Genomic DNA, 19,840 nt, shown 5'->3' on the forward strand with positions numbered 1-19,840 from the left:
TGCCAGGGCTCTGACCTGCCAGGCCCAGCGGTGCCGGGGCTGTGACCTGCCAGGACGAGTGGTGCCAGGACCTGAACCGCCAGGCCCAGAGGTGCCGGGCTCTGAACTGCCAGGCCCAGAGGTGCCAGACCCTGAACTGCCAGGTCCAGCGGTGCCAGGGCTCTGAACCGCCAGGCCCAGCAGTGCCCGGGCTGTGACCTGCCAGGTCCAGAGGTGCCGGGCCCTGATCTGCCAGGTCCAGAGGTGCCGGGCTCTGAACTGCCAGGCCCAGCGGTGCCAGAGCTCTGACCTGCCAGGTCCAGAGGTGCCGGGCTCTGACCTGCCAGGCCCAGTGGTGCTGGGACTCTGACCTGTCAGGCCCAGTGGTGCCAGGCTCTGACCTGCCAGGCCCAGTGGTGCCAGGCTCTGACCTGCCAGGCCCAGAGGTGCCGGGCTCTGAACTGCCAGACCCTGAACCGCCAGGTCCAGAGATGCCGGGCTCTGAACTGCCAGGCCCAGCGGTGCCAGAGCTCTGACCTGCCAGGTCCAGAGATGCCAGGCTCTGACCCGCCAGGCCCAGTGGTGCCAGGCTCTGACCTGCCAAGCCATGGCACACATTGAGCACTGGGCATGGTGTTCCAACCCAGATCCAGGTTTCCCAGGGGAGTGTGTGTGTTCGGGGGGCATTGCCCTGGGCGCTGTTTCCTAGTGAGTGTCCCTGTCTGCTCCCACCAGGACACCAGAACTACTTCAAGGACATTGAGATGATGCTTGGCTTCCCACCCCCCGTCTTCTTCCAGATCTGCTGGAGGTTCTTCTCGCCCACCATCATCTTCGTAAGTGCTGCGCCCCTCCCATGGGGCAGTGGGGCAGTGCAAGGGAGGTGGGTGGAGGTCTGTGCCAGCCCTGGGAGGGGTGGTGGAAAGGTGGGGGGTTGCCAGCCCATGGGGGGGATCCCAGCCTGGAGAGAGGCAGGGAAGAGGGATGTACTGTGTAGGGGGTGGTGAGTGGAGGCTGGTGGGCGTAGAGGTTATTGGGTGGTGGGGGTGGAAGATGCCAGGCTGGGGGGAGGAGTGATGGGTGTCTGGTGGGGGCAGAGGTGATAGGGTCACAGATGTCAGGCGGGGGGGATGGGCGGCTGGTGGAGGTGGAGGTTATAGGGCAGGGGTGACGGGGGCTGACAGGGATGTGGGGCTGGTAGGTGCGGGGCCCGTGGGACACAGGGACCTGCTCTGCTCTCCACCCTAGTATAGGGGCCATGGGCAGGCCTGGGGTCCCCAGCTGAGCCTGCACCTGCCCTTCTGTGCCCCCCAGTTCATCCTGGTGTTCACAGTGATCCAGTACCGGCCCATCGCCTACAACACCTACGTCTACCCACCCTGGGCCATCAGCATCGGGTTCCTCATGGCACTGTCCTCCGTGCTCTGCATCCCGCTCTACGCTGTCTACAAGCTCTGCCGCGTGGAAGGGGACACGCTGCTCCAGGTGTGTGTGTGTGGGGGGGGCTGCTCCCCTGCCCTGTGCCCCAGTGTCCCCATGTGGCTGAGATGGGCTGTCCCCTTGTGCTGCGATCCCGGCCCTGCTGCCACTGTGGGGCAGGCTCCAGTGCCCTGGCCAGCAAAGTCTGCCCCCCACCTCCAGGACTCCTGGGTTCTCTCCTTGGCTCTGGGAGGGGAGTGGGTCTGATGGGTTAGAGCAGGGGGGCTGGGAGCCAGGACTGCTGAGTACCTTCCCCGGCTCTGGGGTGGGGGCTGGTAGGTTACAGCAGAGGGGGCAGGGAGCCAGGACTCCTGGGTCCTGTCTAGGAGGCAGTGAAGTCTAGTGGGCTGGCTTGGACTCCTGCCCTGGAGATGGCTGGGGGTCCCTGCTGGCCCCTCGGGCCTGGCTGAATGTCTGGCTGCTCCCCGGCTTGGGGGTCATGGAGGGGTCTGAAGTGGAGGCAGGCGCTCAAGGCCCCTCACGTCCTGTCTCTGGGCTGGTGCCCACATGGCCGAGCTGACGCCCCTTCTCCCTCTCTCTAGCGTTTGAAAAACGCCACCAAGCCCAGCCAGGACTGGGGCCCGGCACTGGCTGAGCACCGGGCTGGGCGCTATGCCCCCACCCCCCACCTGGAAGTGCAGCTGCTGAACCCCGAGAAGCCGCGGAGTGAGGACGTCGCCCTCCCGGGGCAGGGCAGCAACGGCTCCGCCCACAGCCAAGACTCCAGACTGTGACCCGGCGCCAGCCCCTGCGCCCCTGCCCCGCCCTGCTCGGTGACGCACTGCAGTGCCCCCTGCACCGGGCACCGCCGGGGGCTCCTCATGTGTGCGTCCCCCCCCTCCCCACGGTGTGTTACCCCTCGTGTTTACAGTAGGGCCCCGTAGCCGGGCCCAGCACACCGCCGGCAGGAGGGGAGTGGCTGCCCTGCCCCAGCCCACCCGCGGGGGGCCCGCTCGGCAAGGGCCAAAGGAACCGTGGAGGGCGTGTGGACCTAGGGGGGGCAGCTCAGCCCCTGCCCAGCTCGTGACGGGTATGGGGAAGCTGGGGCCCAAGTGTCCTGGGCTGGGGGCCGGAGGCTCGCAGCTGCCACATGGCCCAAAGCGCCACAGGGGCTGCACAGATGGGGCTCTGGGAGGAGGGGGCCCAGGAGACCAGCTGCCAGGGGGCGCTGGGCCCTGCTGTGGAGGGGCAGTGAAGGGGAGGGCAGCACAGAGTCAATGAGGTGGGGGTGGGGGGAGGCAGCAGGGGGGTCAGGCTAGCCCAGTTCTTTGCTCTGTCTTCCAGGCCCTCCCCTCCTGGCTAGGCTGAAGCAGGGTGGAGGCTGCTGCTACCATGGAGGGAGATGGTGTCTGGCTGAGACTGGGCAAAGGCAGAGCCTGGGGGCAGGTGGCAGTGCCAAGGCCAGGGTTGTGTCTGGGGCAGGCAGGGTCCAACCCACCCGGCAGGACTCCTACCTGTGCCCCTGGCATGGCCCAAGCCGTAGTGTGCCACCATCTCCGCGCCAGAGTCCCCTCTCCCCCCAGCTGGCGCCAAAGGTGGAGCACTTGGAGAGGAATGGCAGAGAGGATCGGGGGGGGGCCCCTTTGCCAGCATGTGCGCCCACATGTACTGCTCCCACTGGCTCGTGCACGGCCACGCACAGACACACACGGCACAGAGCACATGGCTAGGGCACAGCCATACACATACGGCACATGCACAGACATGCATGGCCCAGACATGCACAGCACACGTGCAGACACACATGGCACAGAGCACACTCGCAGCACACACAGAGCACACTCCTAGGGCACAGCCCCCCCCACCCACACACAGACACGCACGGCCCAGACATGCACAACACACGTGCAGACACACATGGCACAGAGCACACTTGCAGCACACACAGAGCACACTCCTAGGGCACTGCACAGCCCCACCCCCCCCAGACACACACGGCCTGTGCACAGACATGCACGGCCCAGACATGCACAGCAAACATGCAGACACACATGCACATGTGCACACAGCCCAGGCACATGCGTGTACACACACCCATACACCCTCATCCAGCTCTCTCTGATGCACATTGCCTGGGGGCGCAGGGCCAGACCCGGCCATGTCCCTGACACGCTGTGAGCAGAGCGTGGTCAGTGCAGCCCCCCCCCGTGATGTAACCCATGGAGGGGCTGCAGCTGGGCATCATAGAATCACAGACTATCAGGGTTGGAAGGGACCTCAGGAGGTATCTAGTCCAACCCCCTGCTCAAAGCAGGACCAACACCCACTAAATCATCCCAGCCAGGGCTTTGTCAAGCCTGATCTTAAAAACCTCTAAGGATGGAGATTCCACCACCTCCCTAGGGAACCCATCCCAGTGCTTCACCACCCTCCTGGTGAAAAAGGGTTTTCCTAATATCCAACCTAAACCTCCCCCACTGCAACTTGAGACCATTGCTCCTTGTTCTGCCACCTGGTACCACTGAGAACAGTCTAGATCCATCCTCTTTGGAACCCCCTTCAGGCAGCTGGCTGGGTTTGTATGCCAGTGCCAGCCAGGTGCCTGTGCCATCAGCCAGTCGCTGCAGGCCCCAACTCCTAGCCTATGGCTGGCACGAGGGTGGGGGAATCTCCATTTGCTCAGCCCTGCCTGAGGGGCTTCACAGAACTAGCAGGACCCACGGCCTTGTCTGCTCCCTGCTGGTGTGGCTGAGCATGGGGTTTGGGGGGTGGCCCCTGCACCCTCATGGCTCTGCCCCGGGGAGAGGAAGCACTTTATGGCACGAGGGGCCAAGTCCAGCCCCTGACTGTGAAGGGGATTGCTTGGCCCAGCTGGACTCACCCTGGGCCCCACAGCCCCCATGGTGGGGAGGGGCAGCGCCCCAGCCTGCTGCTAAATTGCACACGAGGCCCCTGGGGCCAGAAGCATTAAGTCGGGGGGGAGGGGCGATTGCCCCTGACAGGTGCTTTCCTCTGCATCAGATGCATATTAATGGGGGAGGGGCTGCAGCGGGGAGGGAGTGCTCCCCAGATCACTGCCTGCAGCCCCCTCCAGAGGGTGCCCACAGCATGGGGCTGGGCTGGCTCAGACAGGCGTAGGGAGGGACCAGCTCCCAGCCCGCATGGTGCCTGGGGGCGATACAAGCCATGGCTCCGTGTGTCATGGGCCAGGGAGCTGCTGGGCCCTGCCCCCAACCCCCGCTTTGGGCCTGGCCCAAGGGGGGGCAGATACACTCCTTTGGGCACCCGCCTCCAGCCAGGAGCCTAGCGCCCACCTGGGCCAGGCACGGCCCCGCCACCTCCATGCCAGGGCACCGATCAAAGCCAAGCCTCACAGGCAGGGCAGGGGGCATGCGGTGCCATGGGGCTGCTCAAGCCACTATCAAAGCGAGTTTGGTGGGACTTACCCACATCCCCGGGGCCAGGGGCCATGGGCAGCGGAGCTGGCCCCACTCCTATCACCAAGGCAGCGGCTGGGGAACGTGCCAACACTGGGGGGCCCTGCGGAGCCCTGTCGGCACCTTTCCCTGCCTGCACTTCTTCCTGCATGGATCCTGTGCCCTGCCCCAGTGATGTCCAGTGCCAGTGATGTCCACGCCCCTCTTCCCGTCTAATGGGTAGCGATACGGTGCTGGGGCTGGGCCGCGCCGCCGCCCCGTGTAGAGTTTTAAAGTCTGATAGATTTTAATGAAATTTATATTCCTGCGTCCGTGTGCTAGCTGCCTTTCTTTGGGGGAGAGGCACGCCTGAGAGACCCTGGTATCCTGCCCCCATAGTACTGCCCACCCAGGCCTGGCCCAGGGCAGTCAGGAGCTCGACGGGTCCTCAGGCCCCAATCCCAGCCACCAGGCCCTGCCCTGACACCTGGCCTTGCAACTCGCTGGCGCTAGGCAGAGGCACCCGGCAGGCCCACAGCAGGTCCCAGCTCCTAGCCTCAGGCTGGGGGGGGGGGAAGCTGTGTGGGTCCTGCCCAGGGTGGGTGAGAGCAGGGGGCCCCGCAGAGAGGGCACGGTGCCAGCCTGGGGTCAGGAGACCCAGCACCTGCCTCCAGCTACAAGGGCCCATCCCCCCAGAGGCAGGAGCACGGAGAAGTGCCCAGGCCCCAGGCAGCCTCCTGCCCCCTACCCCCTGGGCACATGGTACCTGTGCCCCTCCCCCACCTGACCACTAGGCCAGTGCACAGCTCCCCACGCACCATGGCAGGGGGCATCCAGGAGGGGGCAGGCCAGGCCCAGTGCTCAGCTCAGGATCTGCCCCACAAGATGCCCCAGCAGGTGGGTTGCCTCCAGGGCAGAGCAAGGCCGAGCTGGGGACAGAGGGACCCAGCAGGGCAGGAACTAGTGCTGGAGCTGGGAGGATCTGGGGCAGGACCCCCTCCCCATCCCAGGCTGCCCCGGGCTCCCCTCCCCCTGCCCCAGGGCGGACGGGGCGAGGCTCCCTGCACTAGCTGGGCGCCGGGCAGCCCAGCAGCCTCAGGCGGTGGCCAGAGAGGGGGCGCAGGGGCGGGCGCTGCTCTGGGGGTGGCGAGGGGAGGAAGGCCAGGCTGGGCGCTGGTGCTGCTGGCAGGGGCACCAGGTAGCTGCAGGCTGGGCTTGCAGGAGGGACCCCAGCTCCCCGGGGTGATGGTGTGGCCAGGTCCTGGTGCTGAGCATCACTGTCCATCTGGTCTTGGCCATGGGCCCAGCCAGGGGTCGCAGCCCCTCCATGGAGCTCCCCAGCCAGGCCACCCAGAGAGCAGATGCACATGGCGGGGGGCAGTCGGCCCTGCGCACTGCCCAGGGCTCGCGGTGCTGGTTCTCTGCGGCCCGACAGGGACGGAGCAGCCGGTGCCAGGCAGGGGGACACGCAGACTGGTGCAGGGCTCCTCATACCCACAGGGCAGCTGCAGAGTCAGGGAGACAGTGCCATCAGCAGAGCACAGGTGGGACGGATCACTTTCCACCCCGTCCCCCACACCTGACACGGGCTAAAGCTCTGGGAGCAGGGCTGAGCCGGGACCTACTCCGAGCCCACCACCCCAGCCTGCCGTGACAGGCCGAGGCCCTGCGATAATCCAGCAATGGGCCTCCCTGCAACCAGCACTCCTCTCCAGAGCCCTCTCAGGTCCCAGCCTGCTCCCCTCACTCGGACCCGCTGCCCCCAGGGTCCCAGCCTGCTCCCCTCCAACCCAGAGCCCTCTGGGGTCCCAGCCTGCTCCCCTCCAACCCAGAGCCCTCTGGGGTCCCAGCCTGCTCCCCTCTCTCCTCCCCACTGCCCCCCAGGGGTCCCAGCCTGCTCCCCTCACTCCAACCTGCTGCCCTCAGGGGTCCCAGCCTGCTCCCCTCACTCCTCCCCACTGCCCCCCAGGGGTCCCAGCCTGCCTTCTGCAGCCCTGCCAGTGCCCCTCACTCCAACCCACTGCCCCTTGAGGTCCCTGTAGCCCTGCCGGTGCCCCTCGAACTGACCCACAGCCCACCCCATCCCATCCCTGGGCCCCCTCTCCACCCCACACGCACAGCCCTGCCAGTGCCCCTCAATCCCCAGCCTGAGGTGCTTGTATTTGCTGGTATGCAATTTCTGGGCAATTTCTTCAAAGGGGGTTACCTGGGCTGTTGGGGGGCTGCAGGCTCAGGGCACTGGACCTCCTGGGAGAGGCCAGTCCTGGGGTCCAACTGGCCCAGCTGCAGATCCCGCTTCATGGCTCGTCTCTGCTCCTGCAGCTCTGCACGGAAGGGGCATGCCAGTGAGAGGCAGAACCCCTCACTGGCCTGCCCCAAGCACTGCCTGGGGGGTGCAGCATGAGCTCACCTCCCTCAGTGCCACCAGCTCAGCCAGCTCCTGGCTGCCCTGCACTATGGGCATTGTTCCAGTGTGGCTGTTAAACACCCCCGCACACCTCCCCAGAGCCAGCTGCATCTCCATGCTGGGGATGTGGCGCTGGAGCCCGACTGTGGCGGGGAGGCTGGGCCGGGGCACTGGCTGTGTGCTCCCCGCACAGGCCATCCCGGGAGAGGTCAGGCAGGTCCCTTACCAGCCATCGTTGGCTCCTGTGCCGGCTGCACTAGCCCCACGGCGGCCCGGTGTTCCTCCTCCAGGCAACACTGGGGAGAGGGGGAGAGAGTCAGAGCTCGGCCTGCCCCACTGCCCCCGGGGTGGGGGTGGGGATGTTTGTTATTGTAGGGTCTCTCCGTGCAGGGCAGGGGCCCCTGCCATCTCCACTGATGGACACCCGTCCGGGACAGGAGTGCCTGCAACTCAGCGCCTCCAGGGGGCCGGACTGTCCCTGGCCCATCGCCATGGCACTGCCCGGAAAAGGCCCCATGAAATATTCCACCAGCATATGCTGGACTGGGAAACCCAGACCCCAACCGTGCAGCGGCCGAGGCCGCCGGCCCCCAGCAGAGGGCGCTGCCACTTCACTTGGCCACAATCCCCTTCCCAGCACAGAACCCAGGAGTCCTGGCTCCCAACCCCTCCCCTGCTCTAACCCCCCAACCCCCACTCCCCTCCCAGAGCCCAGAGAACCCAGGAGTCCTGGCTCCCAACCCCTCCCCTGCTCTAACCCACCAGACTCTACTCCCCTCCCAGTGCCAGGGAGAGAACCCAGGAGTCCTGGCTCCCAACCCCTCCCCTGCTCTAACCCCCCAACCCCCACTCCCCTCCCAGAGCCCAGAGAACCCAGGAGTCCTGGCTCCCAACCCCTCCCCTGCTCTAACCCACCAGACTCTACTCCCCTCCCAGTGCCAGGGAGAGAACCCAGGAGTCCTAGCTCCCAACCCCTCCCCTGCTCTAACCCCCCAACCCCCACTCCCCTCCCAGAGCCCAGAGAACCCAGGAGTCCTGGCTCCCAACCCCTCCCCTGCTCTAACCCACCAGTCTCTACTCCCCTCCCAGTGCCAGGGAGAGAACCCAGGAGTCCTGGCTCCCAACCCCTCCCCTGCTCTAACCCCCCAACCCCCACTCCCCTCCCAGAGCCCAGAGAACCCAGGAGTCCTGGCTCCCAACCCCTCCCCTGCTCTAACCCACCAGACTCTACTCCCCTCCCAGTGCCAGGGAGAGAACCCAGGAGTCCTGGCTCCCAGCCCCCCCTGCTCTAACCCCACCAGACTCCCCTCCTCCCCCAGAGCCGGGGAGAGAGCCCAGGAGTCCTGGCTCCCAGCCTCACCCCGCCACACACTCTACCCAGTAGCCTATGCTGCCCCCCCCCCCCATCTCTCCTTCAGGGACTGCTCTGAGAGCTGCTGTTAGGGAGGGCTGCCCAGGACTGGGCCACCCCCTGTGCTGGTCCAGACACCCGGGGATCTCCCAGCCCCTGCCCATTACAGCTCTCGCAGTGCCAGGGGCCATGGCTGTGCCCTGTGGGGCTGGCAGGCCCAGGATCCGGGCCTGCGGAGATCTGCAAGAAGCTGGCCCCTCTCTCAGCGCAGCTGGTGCGAAGGCCCCAGAGACCCCCACCTCCCGCCATCTCAGCTCGGCCCACCCCTCAGCCACTCCGGGGGCAGCGATGGCAGGTGCCAGCCACTGCACCTTCAGGGACCCTGCGAGAGTCCCCCCCTTCCCCCCTAGCCTGCACCAGCCCAGGGCAATCCAACAGCACCACCCAGGTGCCACCCACCCACGGCCAAAAGATACCAGCCAAGTGCCCCCAGGACATGCTGGGACACCAGGTGCTGCCGGGTCTTGGTGCCCTGCGGTGCCAGCACAGCGACCCCCAGCACGCAGCACGGACCCTTCTGCAGACCCTTCCCCCCACTGCCCCCAGCTGGTGGGAGCCTGCCCTGCTCCTGGAGGTGCTGGGAGCTGGACCCACCCGCCTTGCCCACTGCCCTGGAGCGTCTCTCCAGCTCCCGCCTGCAGCCAGGAGGGGATGGGAGCTGGCCGAGGCCTGGGGCCGGCCCTCAGCCAGGTGGGAGAAGTCATCGACCCACAGCAGCACCCTCCAGCTTTTGGGAGCGGTGTGCGGGCAGCCAGGCCCCTGGGGCCACTTGCCCAGCCTGGCCGCGTCAGTAGCGGTGTGCACAGGACCCTCCAAGAGCAACGGGCCCTGGTGAGTGACCCACTGTCCTCTGTCCAGTGCCCATGGGAGAAGAGCGGCACACCCAGGAAGGGCTGTGAGCCAGGGCCTGCCCAAGGCAGTCTTGGCATGGCCAGCTGGAGAGGCCTGGAAATGCCACGATCCCCCAAGCTCCTGCCAGGGGGCCCCTTGTTCTAACAGACGAAACCTGCGGGACCTCACAACCAGCGCCTCACAGAGGGGACACTCCCCCTTCCCCCGCAGGGCTCCCTTGGCAGGGTCAGGGCTCACGGCCAGGCGATCCCACTGCTCCTGCCAGCAGCCCTCCCACTGCACACACAAGCCCCGGGGGGCAGGGAAAGTCCATCTCTGCAGGGCCCAGCAGGCTCCCCTGGTGGTGGCCACGGCCTGGCATGACCAGGGACAGCCTCCCGCCTGGTGAGGTGTGCAGGGTGGCTGGGGGGTGACTCTCTGCTCCCAGGCAGCTCAAGGCAGGGCCGGTGCCCCCTGCTGATCCCACCATCCAGGGTCCTACCTGGAGGTGGCAGATGTGTCTCTCCAGGGCATGGCACTCCTCCTCCAGCAGGGCCCTGCAGAGGAGACAGGTGGGTTAGGCAGGTATCATGGAAAAGGGACTAGAGAGTATTAACCTGGGAATGGGGCATGGGAGTTTTACTAGTTTACTCTCTTCTGCTAACATGGGGTGTGCCTCAGTTTCCCTGGGATGCTGCACCAGTACGAGATGGGGATGGGAAATAAGGGAGTGACTACGCTGACGGCCAGCCCCCTCACAACACCTGGCAGTGGGCCCTTGTCTCACCAGATGCCAGGGTTAACCTGCCTCCCAGGGAACCCCAGTCCTGGAGCTGTGTGGGGCACCGAGGCTGGCCCTGCCCTTAGGGTCAGGAGAGCAGACAGAGGACCGACCTCCCGGGGTGGGAGTCCATGTCTGGAGGAGGAGGGGCTGGGCCCTAGGGGGCGCCTGGAGGCTAGGGACAGGTAACCCCCAGTACTCACAGCCTCCCTGTCCCGGGGCTGGGAACCATCACGACCCTGCCACTGAGGACAGGCACAGAGCAGGGAAGGCAGGCACCCAGGGAGCTAACGGCAGAGCCAGGGACAGAGCCCGGCCCCCCAGCCCACGCTGGACCCCCCAGCCCTGGTCCCCCCCAGCCCACGCTGCCCCCCACAGCCCTGGATCCCCAAGCACTGTGCCCCTCAGCCCTGGGCCAGGCCAGGAGCAGCGCAGTGGGCAGGGCCCCTTTCTGTGCACAGCCCCTCCCACTAAGCACTCCTGGGATGGCAGGATGAGCAGGGGGCACCGCCCCACCCCAGGCTGCCTGGGAGCAGGAAGACTCCCCCTGCGCAAGTCCCCTGGGCACGCCAGTCCGCGGCCTCCACCTGGGCAGCCCGCTGGGTCCTGCAGGGGTGGAACGGCCATTGCCCCCCAAGTGCCCTTCCCCTCTAGGAGGCCTGGCTGCCCCCCAGCTGGCAGCACACAGGGGCCAGGCAGCAAGGGGGCAGGGCAGCCCAGACAGCCCACAGGACCTGCTTCCCCTCTGGCCCATCGGGTCCTCATTCTCCACAATCCACCCTTTGTTCTCCCCAAGCCGCGGGCCCCAGGCCCGTCTACCAGCCTCTGCACACAGGACACAGCAGCAGCCCTGCCAGGGAAGGCAGCCGGAGAGCGCTGGGGCAGTGCCCCTCAGTCCTGACCCATAGCCCGTTATCCCAGCCCTGGGGTCTCCCCACCCCCAACTCTGCAGTGCCCCTCAGTCCCAACCCACAGCCCCTGCAATCCCAGCCCTGGGCTCCCCATACACAGCTCTGCCGGTGCCCCTCACTCCCAACCCACAGCCCCCGGTATCCCAGCCCTGGGCTCCTCCCACAGCTCTGCAGTGCCCCTCAGTCTGGACCCTCAGCTGGGGCGTTAGACTTGGCTCTTGCCAGGAGACTGCGGCAGGGTGCAGCCATGGGGGGCGAAGCTGGGAGATTTTCTGGTGCAGAGCCCAGAGTGAGGCCACAGCGGTGCTGGGCTAGAAGGGCAGAGCTGCGGCACTGGGGGCATCGCTCTGAGCCCTGGCACGGCCCCCTGCTCCAACCCACCCCTCCCTGTGCCATGCGGAGGCACTTGCTCCAGTCCCCCTCTGTTCCCAGGGCCAGCTGCTGGGCCTCTCCCTGGCTGCCCGCAGGCAGCCCTGGGCTGCGGTGGGGTGGATGGCCTCTGCCAGCCCAGCTCACCTACCGGAGATGGGCCTGCGCCTGGTGGATGCGGGAGATGCTCAGCTTGTCCTTGAGGGGCTCCAGGCAGTGGACGAGGCTGGGGCCTGGGCTGGGGCAGAGCAGACAGAGTTTGTCAGGGAACCATGTTGGGGGGGGCCCTTTCCCAGAACCATTGGGGGGTGAAAGTGATCATGAAATCATAGAGTTTGCAATTCTAAGGAAGGGTAGAAGGGAGTACAGCAAAATAGAGACAATGGATTTCAGGAAGGTGGATTTTGGTAAGCTCAGAGAGCTGATAGGTAAGGTCCCACGGGAATCAAGACTGAGGGGAAAAACAACTGAGGAAAGTTGGCAGTTTTTCAAAGTGACACTATTAAGGGCCCAAAAGCAAGCTATTCCGATGGGTAGGAAAGATAGAAAAGGTGGCAAAAGACCACCTTGGCTTAACCATGAGATCTTGCGTGACCTGCAAAATAAAAAGGAGTCATATAAAAAATGGAAACTAGGTCAGATTACAAAGGACGAATATAGGCAAATAACACAGGAATGCAGGGGCAAGATTAGAAAGGCAAAGGCACAAAATGAACTCAAACTAGCTATGGGAATAAAGGGAAACAAGAAGACTTTTTATCAATACATTAGAAGCAAAAGGAAGACCAAGGACAGGATAGGCCCACTGCTCAGTGAGGAGGGAGAAACAGTAACAGGAAACTTGGAAATGGCAGAGATGCTTAATGACTTCTTTGTTAGGTCTTCACTGAGAAGTCTGAAGGAATGTCTAACGTAGTGAATACTTATGGGAAGGGGGTAGGTTTAGAAGATAAAATAAAAAAAGAGCAAGTTAAAAATCACTTAGAAAAGTTAGATGCCTGCAAGTCACCAGGGCCCGATGAAATGCATCCTAGAATACTCAAGGAGTTAATAGAGGAGGTATCTGAGCCCCTAGCTATTATCTTTGGAAAGTCATGGGAGATGGGAGAGATTCCAGAAGACTGGAAAAGGGCAAATATAGTGCCCATCTATGAAAAGGGAAATAAAAACAACCCAGGAAACTACAGACCAGTTAGTTTAACTTCTGTGCCAGGGAAGATAATGGAGCAAGTAATTAAAGAAATCATCTGCAAACACTTGGAAGGTGGTAAGGTGATGGGGAATAGCCAGCATGGATTTGTAAAGAACAAATCGTGTCAAACCAATCTGATAGCTTTCTTTAATAGGATAACGAGTCTTGTGGATAACAGAGAAGCAGTGGATGTGGTATACCTAGACTTCAGTAAGGCATTTGATACAGTCTCGCATGATATCCTTATCGATAAACTAGGCAAATACTATTTAGATGGGGCTACTATAAGTTGGGTGCATAACAGGCTGGATAACCGTACTCAGAGAGTAGTTATTAATGGCTCCCAATCCTGCTGGAAAGGTATAACAAGTGGGGTTCCGCAGGGGTCTGTTTTGGGAACGGCTCTGTTCAATATCTTCATCAACGACTTAGATGCTGGCATAGAAAGTACGCTTATTAAGTTGGCAGATGATACCAAACTGGGAGGGATTGCAACTGCTTTGGAGGACAGGGTCATAATTCAAAATGATCTGGACAAATTGGAGAAATGGTCTGGGGTAAACCGGATGAAGTTCAATAAAGACAAATGCAAAGTGCTCCACTTAGGAAGGAACAATCAGTTTCACACATACAGAATAGGAAAAGACTGTCTAGGAAGGAGTATGGCAGAAAGATCTAGGGTCATAGTGGACCACAAGTTAAATATGAGTCAACAGTGTGATACTGTTGCAAAAAAAGCAAACGTGATTCTGGGACGCATTAACAGGTGTGTTGTAAACAAGACAGAAGTCATTCTTCCGCTCTATTCTGCGCTGGTCAGACCTTGACTGGAGTATTGTGTCCAGTTCTGGGCACCGCATTTCAAGAAAGATGTGGAGAAAGTGGAGAGGGTCCAGAGAAGAGCAATAAGAATGATTAAAGGTCTTGAGAACATGCCCTATGAAGGAAGGCTGAAAGAACTGGGTTTATTTAGTTTGGAAAAGAGAAGACTGAGAGGGGACATGATAGCAGTTTTCAGGTATCTAAAAGGGTGTCATCAGGAGGAGGGAGAAAACTTGTTCACCTTAGCCTCTAATGATAGAACAAGAAGCAATGGGCTTAAACTGCAGCAAGGGAGATTTAGGTTGGACATTAGGAAAAAGTTCCTAACTGTCAGGGTAGTTAAACACTGGAATAAATTGCCTAGAGAGGTTGTGGAATCTCCATTTCTGGAGATATTTAAGAGTAGGTTAGATAAATATCTATCAGGGATGGTCTAGACAGTATTTGGTCCTGCCATGAGGGCAGGGGACTGGACTCGATGACCTCTCAAGGTCCCTTCCAGTCCTAGAGTCTATGAATCTATGAAAACCTCCTGTGGGGGCAGGGCTGGCAGCTCTATCTCATCCCACCCAACTGGGGCGGGGGCATTCCACATGCTCACAGACCCAGGCCCTGGGCTGGGCCCCACAGTCAGCCCCTAGGAAGCCTGCAGAGAAAGGCTCAGCTCTGGTGCAAGGCTGGATGGCGGTCACTGACAGAGAGGGGTGGGAGGACAGGAGGTGTCCGGGGCAGTTTGGGCCAGAAGATGTGCACATATTCCCAATGTAACCAGAGCACCAGGAGCTGGGAGTTTGAAAGGAACCAGTTTGTAGCATCCTGTCATCATTAGGTTCCAGAGTTAACAGACAGTGGAGACAACTGGGGCGCAGCACTTAGGCGGGTGGCATCATCGTGGTGCCCAGCTTCAGGAGAGCTCCAATGCAGGAGCCAGGATCTGGCATACATCGTGCTGGCCCCACACTGCCTAAACCACCCATCCTCTGACCGCCACCCCCATGCCCCAGCTCATGGTGCGGAGCAGGAGGGTGCTGCCCTGCTGCTGACCCACAGGAGGGAGGGCTGCTCAGGGGGCATCAGTTCGTGGGTGGCCCAGTCCCCATCTGTCCATTGGAGATGAGCCCAGCCCTGCTCCCAGGGCGGAGCGTGACTGAGGGGCCCAGACACCACAGGATGGGGGCCAGCTGGGTTGACCACCTGTCCAGCTGAGGGGCAGAGGCAGCACTCACCATGCCCGGGCACAGACCCACCTGGTGCTGGAGCTCCCAGCCAGGGACCTTTCCTGTCCTGCACACTCCCCTCCAGCATGCGGCCCCAGGGCAAAGCTGACCACGTGGGGGCTGTACTTAGCGATGGCCCCGGCTGTGTCCCTGTGGTGAGAAGGAGACGTGGCATGATCCCCCTGCCCTGGGCTGGACCCTGGGAGGTTGGGCTGGGGAGCCAAGATCAGCCAGGGCACCAAACAACCCAGGACACCAGCTGGAGGGGCTCAGGAGCCAGGGCTGGGCAGCCCATGAGGAGCAGGAAGAGCTGGCATTAGGGATGCCCCCAAGCAGGAAGCCCAGGCTCCGGCCAGACATCGCCCAGGGCAGAACACCCAGCGCTGCTCATGCTGGGCACAGTCCCAGCCTGGGGATCAGGATCAAGGGGCACTGGCAGAGCCAGGGGCGAGGACAAAGTGAGCCCAGGCACAGGAAACCAGCAGCAATGGAAAGGACCAGGACCAGGCGCCCTGCTGCCTGGTAGGGTCTTCAGTGCCCAGCCCGTCCCAGGGCATCTCCCCACTCTGCCCCAGCCCCCTCCCCGTGACCCCTCACCATGGCCCAAGCAGAGTCTCCAGCGCTGCTGGGGGACTGGGCCGCCCCTGGCTCATGTCTGGCCCCCAGAGCCCTTCGAAGCGCTTCGGGCAGCTCAGCTGGCCCAGAGAGCGGCTAAGCCGGGCGGCTGCTGCGTCAGCTCTTCCGCAAGCCCAGCCCCAGCAGGGAGAAGGGCTCAGCCAGCCGTGAGCGCAGCCCTGCAGACAGGCCCTGCACCCCCGGCCCTGCCAGGCAGCCAGAAATTCCAGCTGGGGGCGGGGTACGGCTGCACATGCGTGGGTCCTCGCCTCTCGACCCCCAGCAGGGCCCTTCCAGCAGCACCAGGTAGAGCACCGACCCTACAGCACAGCAGGGGCAGCACAAAGGTAACCCCCACCCCCAGGTGCCCCCCATGCCGACTGAGGCCCTGAGAGTTTCCTCTGCTGTGATCAATACTCAATAAACTCCCTTGTTTTCTGCTGGCTGACGGTCCCTCCAGCCTAGAGAATGATGGGAGGGGGCATTATTCCCTCTGGGAGTGGAGGCCCTGGGAGCCCAGAGCAAGGGGACTCCCTAGGGGGGCCCATGGCAGAGACAGACGTGCTAAGGCTCAGAAAGGTGCGGCTCCAGGAGGTGGAGGGGCCTGACCCTGAGAGAGAGTGGACCCCCGAGAAGGGCTGTCGCACTGAAAGGGGCATCCCCCACAGACCGCACGGGGCCAAGAGCGGGCATGACGCGCGAGTCCATGATACAGCGTTACCAGGGCGGGGAGGGGGACAGGCAAACTGGGAGATGGAGATAGGGATGGCGCAGCTGGCTGAGCCAGGATGGGCCATGAAAAAGGACTGGTGGGGGGGCCCAAGGGAGCTGGATTCCTCACCTCTCAGCAGGGAAACTGAGCCCAGACCAAAGGACTGGTGGGGGAGGCTGCAGGAAGGAGGCGGGGGCTCCTGGGGGTCAGGCAGACACAGGGCCGGCCATGCTGCATCCCGCTGACAATAAACCCACCTGGCCTGGCCCCGCTGCAGGCGCTGGGGGTGCATCAGTCCCTGCACCAAGCTCCCCCAGGGGCATCTCGGGGCACACGCTGGAGAAGGGGGGTGCCCAGAACTGTCTCGGAGGTGGTGGTGCAAGCCCTGGAGGGTGGGGGTCTGGCACACTGAAGGTTCCTCCCAGAAACCGTTCCCAAGCAAGGGGCAGGGCACGATCCTGGGGGTTCGTGGCAGGACCATGGGGGGCTCAGTGCCCAGGACCCCACCCAGCCTGGGTACCTGCCCTCCTGGGACGCCTTCTGCTGGAGGCTGAGGAGCAGCAGCCGGAGCTCCAGTCTCACCAACTCCTTGAGGTGCGGGGGGGCTGTCAGGAGAGCCCAGCCCCCAGCCCCCTGCGGGTGGCACTGATCCAGCCCAGTGCAGGACAAGCACTCCTCCCGCCACAGCTCCACCAGGGTCTCCACCTAGACAGCATGGGGCAGGAGAGGCATTACCTGGGAACGCAGCCCCGAGCCCCACCTCAGCCCCATGGCATTGCACCGGGTCTGACCCCATGGCCCAAGGGGGACTCTGCATGGAGGGGGAGGGGCAGGCAGGCCCCCACAGGCTGGCAGCAGGGAGGAGGACATCCCTCCCACATGCACCCCACACACACATGCAGACACTCCCCAACCCCATCCCCAGACAGGAGCCCCAGGGCACCATGACTCCACAGTCAGGGCAGAGGGCACAGGCCAGCAGCATTTGGGCTCCCGAAAAGGCCTGAAGCTGCTGCCCCCCACTCTCCCCCAGTGTCCCGCAGCCTGAGCAAGGAGTGTGAGGAGTAAGCCAGGCATCACAGGGCGGTGCCAGAGCCGGGGGAAAACGGCTGGGACTCCCCCCCGGGAGAAGGGTCAGGGGGCCCCCTTGCTTCCCAATGGGGGGGGATGGATGCAGACATGCATCATTCCTCAGGGGGAGGGGCAGGCCCCTGTTCTGAGGCCATTGCCATGTAGAAAGGAGTGCAGGTCGGGGGGGCAGGGTGAGGGGCAGGGGGGAGCAGGAAGGGCTGTTTCAGGGCCCACAGAGAAGCGTGTGAAAGGAGCCAGGCTACAGCTCTGGCATTGCCCCAGGGCATCATGGCTCTGGCACAGCAGTTGACAACAAACACGGGGCCTGAAGGAGGGTGAAGGAGACACACACCCCTGGATGGGAGGAGATTATGTGGGATCCCTTCACCCAGGGGATCCCTTCACCCCCCCCCCCCCAAACACCCCATGTTCCCTGAGGGCGGGCGTTTCTGTTCGGGGCCGGACTCTCCCCACAGGAAATGCAGGAGGGGCCCATGGCCAGGGTGGCACCACTCACAGTGCCAAAGAATGATGTTTCTCCCACTGGGAAAAGGACTGCTCCCCACCCCCGGCACAGCCCCACACAGCTCACTGGGCAACAGCTGAGCCCAGCCCTGGGCATGGGATGAGGCCCCTCTGTAAGGGACCGGCAGGAGGGGACCCACATCTGCTGAGGCCGTTAGCAGCGCAAGTGAAGGACCAAGCCCAGACCAGGAGGCTGCAGGAGAACCCGGGCCTGGCTCTCCGATGGGCAGGTCCTACCCCCAACCCCCCAGCAGGGCTGCCCTCAGGCCACATCCCTGATATCCCAGCCCAGCCCGTTCAATGCCAGGATCCTGCCTTGCCCCACTGGACACCCTCCCCCCCAGTAGGGGAGCTGCCTGCACCCAGCCAGGAGGGGCACTGGGCTGGGTCTGGGCGGCTAAACCCCAAGGGAAATGAACTGCTCCTGTGGGATGAGGGCAGCTCCTTGGGCGGGGGGCAGCAGGGGGCCAGACCCAGGGCTGGCACAGGGGGCTCACCTCCGCATGCAGCTCCAAGCTGCGCTCCACCACGTCCGCCCCCAGGATGCTCTTCACCTCGGGCTTCTCGCTGGGCACCACCTGCTCCTCCACCAGCCTCCAGAGCGAGGGCAGCGGCTGCCAGGGCTCCCCAGGGCCGCCGGGCGCAGGGAACATGGGGGCTGTGCCCGCTGCAGGGGAGGGGAGAGGGGGGTCAGGCTGGCTCAGCGCAGGCAGGCCCCTGTTGTTCGGCTGAGCCCCACCCCATCTGTCCCCGCACTGCCCCCACCCTGTCTACCATCCCACAGCCCCACACCCCATCTGTCCCCTACTGCCCCACACTGTCTGCCACCCCACTGCCCCACAGCCCATCTGCCCCCACCCCATCTACCATCCCACAGCCCCACACCCCATCTGCCCCCCACTGTCTGCCACCCCACTGCCCTCCACCCCGTCTGTCCCCCCACTGTCCCCACCCCGTCTACCATCCCACAGCCCCACACCCCATCTGCCCCCCACTGTCTGCCACCCCACTGCCCTCCACCCCGTCTGTCCCCCCACTGCCCCCACCCTGTCTACCATCCCACAGCCCCACACCCCATCTGTCCCCTACTGCCCCACACTGTCTGCCACCCCACTGCCCCACACCCCATCTGCCCCCACCCCATCTACCATCCCACAGCCCCACACCCCATCTGCCCCCCACTGCCCCACACTGTCTGCCACCCCACTGCCCTCCACCCCGTCTGCCCCCCCACAGCCCCCACCCCATCTACCATCCCACAGCCCCACACCCCATCTGCCCCCCACTGTCTGCCACCCCACTGCCCTCCACCCCGTCTGCCCCCTCACAGCCCCCACCCCATCTACCATCCCACAGCCCCACACCCCATCTGCCCCCCACTGTCTGCCACCCCATCTGCCCCCCCACAGCCCCACACCCCATCTACCATCCCACAGCCCCACACCCCATCTGCCCCCCACTGCCCCCCACTGTCTGCCACCCCACTGCCCTCCACCCCGTCTGTCCCCCCACTGCCCCCACCCCATCTACCATCCCACAGCCCCACACCCCATCTGCCCCCCACTGTCTGCCACCCCACTGCCCTCCACCCCGTCTGCCCCCCCACAGCCCCACACCCCATCTATGACTCACTGCTCCTAACCCCCCATCCCCAGCCCATCTACCCCCATTGCCCCCAAGCCTCCCTCTACCCCCGCCCCACGGAGCCCCCCAGGCCCTGCCCCACCGAACCCGCACAGCCCGGGAGGAGGGTGGCTCCACCCCTTCCAGCCCGACGCTCCTCGCCCCCCGTTACCAGGATAAAACTCCCCGTCTCCATAGAGACGCCCCGCCCCCTTCCGCCAGCTCGGCCCCTTAAAGGAGAAGCGACCACACGGTGCCCGGCCCGGCCCCGCCCCGGTGGGACACGCGCTGCAGCGGCGGGGCTGGGGGAGGGGGCGCAGGGGGCGGGGCTGGAAGGGGGAGGGGACACGGGAGTACAGGGGAGGGGGCGGGGCTGGCAGAGGGGAGGGGCACGGGGGTACAGGGGAGGGGGGCGAGGCTGCTAGAGGGGAGGGGGCGCAGGGGAGGGGCGCAGGGGGGCAGGGCTGGCAGAGGGGAGGGACGCGGGGGTACAGGGGAGGGGGCGGGGCTGTTAGAGGGGAGGGGTACAGGCGAGAGGC

General features: G+C 64.0%; 2 protein-coding genes across 7 annotated transcripts in view; one reads left to right on the forward strand and one right to left on the reverse strand.

Annotated features, from left to right (window-relative positions):
* LOC115656145 (sodium- and chloride-dependent glycine transporter 1) overlaps positions 1-3,345 on the forward strand; it is a 52,063-nt gene extending 48,718 nt beyond the window's left edge. For 5 of the 6 annotated variants that reach the window (XM_030572471.1, XM_030572473.1, XM_030572472.1 and 2 more), the window contains 3 exons: positions 715-815; positions 1,294-1,464; positions 2,001-3,345. In XM_030572471.1, the coding sequence (XP_030428331.1) occupies positions 715-815; positions 1,294-1,464; positions 2,001-2,192 (464 nt within the window). In that variant the 3' untranslated portion in view covers positions 2,193-3,345. Of the gene's footprint in view, positions 1-714; positions 816-1,293; positions 1,465-2,000 lie in introns of those variants that run through there. The other variant, XM_030572475.1, reaches the window with a different exon arrangement.
* Positions 3,346-5,102: 1,757 nt separating this feature from the next.
* CCDC24 (coiled-coil domain containing 24) lies at positions 5,103-19,450 on the reverse strand. The gene is made up of 9 exons (XM_030572476.1): positions 19,405-19,450; positions 18,176-18,345; positions 16,603-16,787; positions 14,786-14,905; positions 11,676-11,762; positions 9,966-10,020; positions 7,448-7,517; positions 7,021-7,138; positions 5,103-6,319 (listed from the first exon to the last, which is right to left on the reverse strand). Exons 2-9 carry the CDS (start codon positions 18,329-18,331, stop codon positions 5,881-5,883), a joined length of 1,230 nt encoding a protein of 409 aa, XP_030428336.1. The 5' UTR covers positions 18,332-18,345; positions 19,405-19,450; the 3' UTR covers positions 5,103-5,880.
* Between the last annotated feature and the right edge of the window lie 390 nt (positions 19,451-19,840).

Source organism: Gopherus evgoodei, chromosome 8 (genome assembly GCF_007399415.2).
Source record: "Gopherus evgoodei ecotype Sinaloan lineage chromosome 8, rGopEvg1_v1.p, whole genome shotgun sequence".
NCBI lineage: Eukaryota > Metazoa > Chordata > Testudines > Testudinidae > Gopherus > Gopherus evgoodei.